The 7,289-nt window shown below is 34.5% G+C and overlaps 1 protein-coding gene across 1 annotated transcript; it reads right to left on the bottom strand.

Moving 5' to 3' along the window:
* Positions 1–805: 805 nt before the first annotated feature.
* Positions 806–4,801, bottom strand: LOC145591558 (protein IQ-DOMAIN 3-like). Its single transcript, XM_081648047.1, has 6 exons — positions 4,511–4,801; positions 3,749–3,830; positions 3,318–3,653; positions 2,515–2,736; positions 2,123–2,242; positions 806–1,854 (listed from the first exon to the last, which is right to left on the bottom strand). Exons 2-6 carry the CDS (start codon positions 3,812–3,814, stop codon positions 1,135–1,137), a joined length of 1,464 nt encoding a protein of 487 aa, XP_081504173.1. The 5' UTR covers positions 3,815–3,830; positions 4,511–4,801; the 3' UTR covers positions 806–1,134.
* Positions 4,802–7,289: the final 2,488 nt, after the last annotated feature.

Here is a 7,289-nt window from a genome sequence, read left to right as displayed (position 1 = left end):
TCTACTAACAAAGGTTTATGTCTTTTTTTAAAAACATGTGCTTATTATGAAAGTCATAAACTCTTAATCACTAGATCGTCCTAATTATATAGTACGGAGTTAAACGTTAGCTAATTAGCATCATCAAAAACAATCACCATCCTTTCTACGTCCACCCAAACGACCATTTTCACAAAGTAGTAATCAACCTCAAATTGGATTACAAAATTACAATGCAAATAACATTATCATGAATGAGCTCACATGTACATCTAGTATGATAAGCTTTTGTGAAGGATGAAATATTATTCTTCCCACTCCACTTTGCGTTAATATGAAGTTTCTATAAATGCAAACAGATAAGAGAAAGAGGTGGAAAGAGTCATTTAGTTTCCTTTACTCAAAAGAGGTCAGTTGAACCACTGTCACAGTAGACTAGATCTTGTTGGAATTCTTAATTTGCTCCCTTTATCTTTTATTGTCACTGACTTCATAAGCAAAGCATTTCCTTTTATACTTTTCTACTGATTTTCCTTTATAAAAAACTATTTTCGTAAATTAATTTTCTGAATTTTCAAAAATCTTTAATAAATTAATTTCCGGAAAAATATGAATGTTATTTTTAAGAAGTTTGAGCTACTATTAAAATAAATAATCAGTCAATGAAAATTAAGTAGAGTGGTAGTCATCCGAGTTTCACAACCAGAGAGGCAGAGACTCACACAAGTAGAGTGGTAGTCATACATATATTTCAGGGTACATCCTTTCAAGAAAGTGCAATTTGAGCTATCTTCCATGAAAATTTGCAGTTACAACATACATCGAATAAACAACAAATTGTGGTTCAGGACAAAATGTGTAAAGAAACAAATTTATATAAATTATTACAATACAAATTTTGACTAACTTAGATGAAACTCCCTAATGATGAGAAATATAAGACACTAGTGGAAAGAGCTCTTCTTATGTGTGTAGAAAGAACAACAAATCAATAACAAATACAAACAATTGCCAAAGCAATCCCCTACATCAGTCCTTTTCTTATTCTATCTTCCTTCCTTTTTGCAATTTAAACTCAGAAGATAACAATTTAGAGAACCTGTGTTGTGGTAACAGCCGAATTCACTGTAATGTCTTGATCCTGATGTAATTTGCCTACCGGCTCTCACCATTGCCGACAGCTATCTCAGTATGAATCATTGGTGTGCTCTCGAATTTCCCAGGGACTGAATGCCTCCGAGGACCTGGAGAGGCAGGGAAAGACAGCCTCTTCTTGGCAGACCCCCCAACCACAGATGGCGGCTTTGAATCGGGTGCGGTACCATTACTTTCAACTACCCCCAAGGGACTAGGAAGCTTTGTCTTGGCCTTGGCGGATTTTGTTGGTGCCATGTAGCTCGGAACTGCAGGAGAGCTCGCAAGGCTCTCATCATCCCTCACTGATGAGCCAGCAATGCTATGCCTCCTGTATCGTTCTGACTGGATGCTCATCACGCTCCTCGTGTCGTCTTCCGGGGCCCATCCATTTGCCCTTGGGCTCTCGGGTCTTGGTTTTCTGGATCCTGGGCCCGAGGATGGGGCACGCCCAGTGGTTGAAGGAGACTGGCGGCTAGGAGGCCGGCTTGACCTTTGACCAGTTGGGGAAGGCTTGTCGACGCTAAGGTCTCGAAGAGCATATGCACGGTTTATTTCACCCGCAACAGAGAGTGTGCGGAAGCTCTTCACAGAGCCTTGGTCAGTTTCCTTATCCATTGTTGTACTTCTTCCCTCCCATGGTCGGGCAGCCATCCACCGTTCCAACCAACTCCAGCCCCACTGAGGATTGTTTGGGTCCATGAATGTTGGGTTTGAATTTTTGTTGTTTTTCTTCAGTTGCTGCCAAAAGTAGAAGATCCAATTGAGTCAATTAAACCAAAACAATTTAGTAGACTTCTAAACATATAGAACAAATGAATTAGGAGTTTTAGGACTATGTTTCTATCTAAATCAAAATGCATTCATATCCACCAAGACTAAATTCATACATCTCACATGACATGCCTAGACATCGACACTTTTCTATTTTTTTTCTCCCAAAAAATAAAACAAAGACAAAATTTAACATCCTAACAATTGAAACACAGTCTTGAAGACATTATAATACCTGATGAGTGAATGCGTAAGCTAATGCTCTTTCTCTTCGCATAGTAGCCTCCTGCTTGCTCTGTATACTGGCTTCAAGCTGCTCTTTAGACTGAGTGCTATCATCCCATATTTCATCCATCTGAAATGAGATATAAGTTAGTTGACTTCCAAGCCTCGTCAAAAAAAATTTCCTTGAAGGACACAACTCTTGCTAATGTAAAATACAGGCCAAACTCGTAGTGAAGAATTTGGAACATTATCATGACCTCAACCATATTTATTATTTTTTTAGCGTGGAGAAGTTTGAACTTCAAACTTCATTAATTTTTGTGCATGAAATTTGAATCCTCAAGGGGCACAGGTTTCCTGTTATCTTACTCTGTAATAAATTAATAATATAGACAGACTTACTCGCAATTTCTCAAGCTCTTTCTCGTGCTTCTGCTGCAGTTGCCGTTGAAGAGCCTGGTTCTCCTCTGACATCCTCATCCTCCTTGCACGAATTTGGGATTGCACACGGGCAAGCGTCTGCATGCACCTTAGGGTTGTTGCAGCTTGTCTCTTCACAGACTGCCCTTCAATCAATGATTTAAGCCTCACCAACCCTCTCAAAGCCCGTAGTGCTCTCCTTGCCTGGTCACAAGCTCTTTTGATCAGATAAGACTAAATACTGAATATCAACCCATGCATTTGACGCACATAACTTCCACAACAATTTAAAATGTGAAATGCCCCATTCTACACATTGCTCGAAACAAATAATATGATAGGAAGAACATATTTCCTTCGAAATAAATTCTCAATCACACAAAGCAGTAAACTTGCTGAATCACACGAATAATAACAATCATATCACTAACTCTTCATGCATCTAGTGGAAATAATATTTGCAGATTAATTCAACAAACCTTCCAAGCTAAAATTCTACATTACTAACACATCCCTACTTTTGTAAGGTAATCTTAATTATAATCCATCATGACGTTAAAACATATGACGAAGTCTAAATACTATCCTAGATGCACACCACAATCATTGAAAGCATCCACATTTAATAAACACAAGTTCACCCATAAACAGATGAAACCCATATATGATACATCTTCCAATAATTTGGTAAAGTTGAATCATAGAGGCAGGCCAGGCTAAAAGATTAAACACCATAAAAATAAAAAAAGGGCAGAATATGAGATGCACAAGAAAATGAGTTATACCAGATATCCTCGGAAGGCAGTTTGAATTTTAATAGCGGCAATTTCCTCTTTTGATTTTCCCGCAAAGCGGGGTACAGTAGTTAGACGAACAACCTCAGCAGCAGCTTGGGCTGCTGCAACAGCCGCCTCTGCAGCAGCGGCTGTGGCAACTGCAACTGAATAAGCATGCTTGTTCTGATCATTACCATCGTCGATTTCATTTGATTTAGTCTCAACAGTTGAAGGCAAAGGAGGAGGGGGAGGTACAGATGGAGGAGGAGCAGTAACTTGCTCAGACAAAATAACAACCTCAGAGCTCTTACTTTCCTCAGTGAATTTCTTGTTGGTTTTGGACTTCTATGATACCAAATAAAAAAGGAAAAAAAATTTAATCCAATGACTTACAAATACATGTACTTTAACAAAATTAAGCAGCAAGATTTTATATAAACCTGGTTTTTCTTAGACTGAGGGCTTAAGGCTTTCTTCACAGCAGAAAACCAACCCTTCTTCCCCATTTCTTAGCTCATCAACCTTCAATTTAAACCCAAATAAATCAGTTACACATCCTAATAAATGGCAGTACAATTATCTATACAAATCAAATACAACAACTACCATATTTTTAATACAAGAAACATACAAGCAAAATTAATCCATGACAATTAAAGGGCGGTAACGTAGACGGGATTTGATTCCGAGCACAGATACCATCCACTAGAAAACATGGCAACAAAGTGAAATTGATATTATGCCCAATTACCCTTTACATCCTCATTGTATATTTGTATAAAGAAACATACATTCCTATATTTTCATTGACTCCTTCAAAGATATAATTATAGCTAAAAACTTATAAACCTAGGAAAAGATCTATGAAATATACAATACCATAAAAATACATAAAGAAATAATATTGCAATGTTGAACCAACATACCAACAAACCCACTTAACAGTTAACACTGACTTATCAAACTGAATATATCTCCCAAATCCCAAAAATTAATTAAATAATCTCAGATCTTCATACAAAAATCATCACATTCTCAAATTGGGAAATTTAACCACCCAGATCAATTTCTGGAGAAATGAAATAAACCCAGAAACCAAAATGCTAAGATCTCCAAAACCCAAAAAAATTTGTAACAATTTAATTAGCATTACAAAAAATAAACCAAAATCTAGAAATCAAAATTAAAATGAGAAATTATACCTGGGAATTTCTCCTCTTTTGGCAAGATCTAAGTCAAAAATCTCCTAAATTTGTTTCTTTTTTCCCAAATTATATCCTAAAATACCAAAAAAAATAATAAAAAGATTAAATCTTTATTAAATTAAAATTCTAATATTTGAGAAAATTGCCCCTTTTTGCTTCTCCTGGCAAGATAAGAACAATTTACCCAGATCTTGCCAAAGAGAAGAAAAAAAATCCAGGGAAGAAGAAAGGGTTGAGAGGAGAGAGAAAGTTAGAGAGAGAAATATGAAGGTGGGAACTGCCACTAACAGCTGGGATTATCTGTAGCAGGTCCCACAATAAGGAAGATAGGAGGGAAATTTTAAGCCATTTGATTAAAATTTTGTGATTAATTTGTTGGAAATTTATTTGATTGATTAAATCAATACCCTTTATTTTTGGCTCTTTTTAATTAAACAACTTAACAACAACCGACAACAAAAACAAGAAACTCGCTGTCTTTTAACAATTTTATGTTTTTTTTTAAATAATTTGTTATTTTCTCTGGCAAGTATAACTGCCGCTTTTGTGATTTTTAGTACTATGATTTTAATAATGAATATATTCCACCTGTTATGGGGTGCCACATCAGCATTTTTAGTAACCGTTACACATAAAAATGAAAATTGGAGGAAATGTCACATCGAAAATGAGTTAAGTATAAAACAGGGGACTCAATTGTTGCAAAGTATGGGAAAAGGGGACTCAATTTATTTTATGGAGGAAAAGGGGACCGAGGTTAAATTTCCAGTTAAAGGGGTGTTTTTAGGTGACTTAACTCACATTTAACCCAAGAAGAATTAAGTCCCTTGTAAAGAATTAAGTCTCTCATTATTGTCTTGATTAAACCAAATGAATTTAATACCTTCATTAATCATTCTTTTTTTTTTTTTTTTTTTTTGAAAGAAACGTGAGGCTTAATATTAATCAAGGAGTTAAATTACATCCAGGTCCACAATAGTGGATACACTATGCGGAAAAGAACTCAGAAACAATTGTTCAACCCCACCCATAGAAACTAGCCTGACAACTAAGTGTGCAACAACATTCCCCCCTTTCTTCAAGAAAAGGCATTAAAGCCACCATTCAAAACATCAATATCTTTTTTTTTTTTTTTTTTTTTTGAAATATCAAAACATCAATATCTTCAAGAACTAGATCAGTAGGAGTTCTTCCATTACGAGATAACACTCCCCTCGCTGCACAGTGCACACTCAGCTCTTACACCTCCATGTCCACCCGAGACAACAACATTATATGATCTGAAATATAATCGTTTGAAATTAAGAGAGTGCAACAACAAAAGCTTTGTTTTTTTAAAATTTGTTATCCAAAAAAATAATTCTTTCAATAATAATTTCTTAACAAAAAAAAAAACCAAAGCATGTTCTTCATCTTCATGGTTATAGCTTATTTGTCTTTCTTTTGTAGCAGAAGCACACATCAGTAGTTTCAATAGATACTTGCAGAGCCCTGAAATTAAAAATAAATTATGGACTGTATTAAAATAAAAAATTAGGGACTCAATTCTTTACAAATTAAAATATTAACAAAAAAAAAAAACATACTTTTTTTTAATTGGTTAACCAAAGGGACTCAATTGTTTAACCAAGGGGACTCAATTGTTTAACCAAGGGGACTCAATTCTTTCCCCTTAATTAATTAAAACCCACCGATAACCCAAGCCCGTTCTAGCCCAGTCCCCTTTTCCTCTTTAAAATAAATTGAGTCCCCTTTTCCTATATTTTGCAAGAATTGAGTCACCTATTTTAGACTTAACTCCATCGAAAATAATGAATGCAAATGGGAATAATTTACAGTGAATTAATTTTTGTGTAATTATGAAGGTAGTTAAATTTCATTAAAGTAATGATACCATGCATCTAATAAAGTGTTAAATATAAAGACTCGTTACCAAATACTCCATGGATTAAGGATAGGTTTTGGTGTGAATTGATTGATAAGATGTTTGTGTGGGCAATTTGCGTCTTGATTTTGGAAAAGTTTTGTCTTTTATGGGTTATACTCTCTCTAATTTATAAAGACGCATTTGCTTAACCAAATCAAACTACTCCACTTTGCAATAATATAGTTTATATTTGTATTTTTTCACAATATTTAAGAAATAAGAGGAGAAAATAGATGAAATACATTAATAAAAATGAAAAATACAAATTATAGACAAAAATTAGAGAGAAAAATGGATAAAAGTACAAGGCATATGCAAAATTCAAGGGTAAAGTAGGGAGTACAATGAATAAAATTTTAAAAAAAATGATGGCATAATGGTCTTTACATATTATTCAAAAATAGAAACAGGAATAACATTTTGGCTCTCCAAAATAAGAAAGCGTGAACCATACTATGGGATGGATGGAGCATTTTATTAATGATTAGTTTAATAAAAAAAAATGTCAATTATTTAGGGACAGTGATTAATTAAATTTACAATTTTTACCATAACGTAGTCAAACTTTGGATTAGGTAGATTAGGCTTTATATACTACGTAGAAATTTATGATCAAACATGATAAATTAAAGGCCTGTTCTGTTCAGCTTAATTTCAGTTCAACTCCAATTACTTCAGTTTAATTTCTAATTTCTTTTTATTATAAACAATTCATTTCAGCTCATCTCACTCAGTTAAGTTATTTTCGGTAAATCAGAACAGACCTAGAGTGTGTTATATTAGTCATGCTTTTTCAAAATTGGTTTGTACATTGGCATAAAAATGCATTTGGACCGATTAAAAAGGCAC

This window comes from Chenopodium album, chromosome 18, assembly GCF_948465745.1.
Source record: "Chenopodium album chromosome 18, dcCheAlbu1.1, whole genome shotgun sequence".
In the NCBI taxonomy this organism is placed as follows: Eukaryota; Viridiplantae; Streptophyta; class Magnoliopsida; order Caryophyllales; family Amaranthaceae; genus Chenopodium; species Chenopodium album.
Note: the sequence above shows the minus strand (reverse complement) of the source record. Positions and strands in the feature narration are given on the sequence as shown.

Coding starts and splice junctions, on each gene's coding strand:
- LOC145591558 (XM_081648047.1), bottom strand. CDS start 3,814: ATGGGGAAGAAGGGTTGGTTTTCTGCTGTGAAGAAAGCCTTAAGCCCT. Junction 2,243..2,514: donor AAGAGCTTGAGAAATTGCGA/GTAAGTCTGTCT, acceptor ATCTCATTTCAG/ATGGATGAAATATGGGATGA. Junction 1,855..2,122: donor CTTACGCATTCACTCATCAG/GTATTATAATGT, acceptor TACTTTTGGCAG/CAACTGAAGAAAAACAACAA.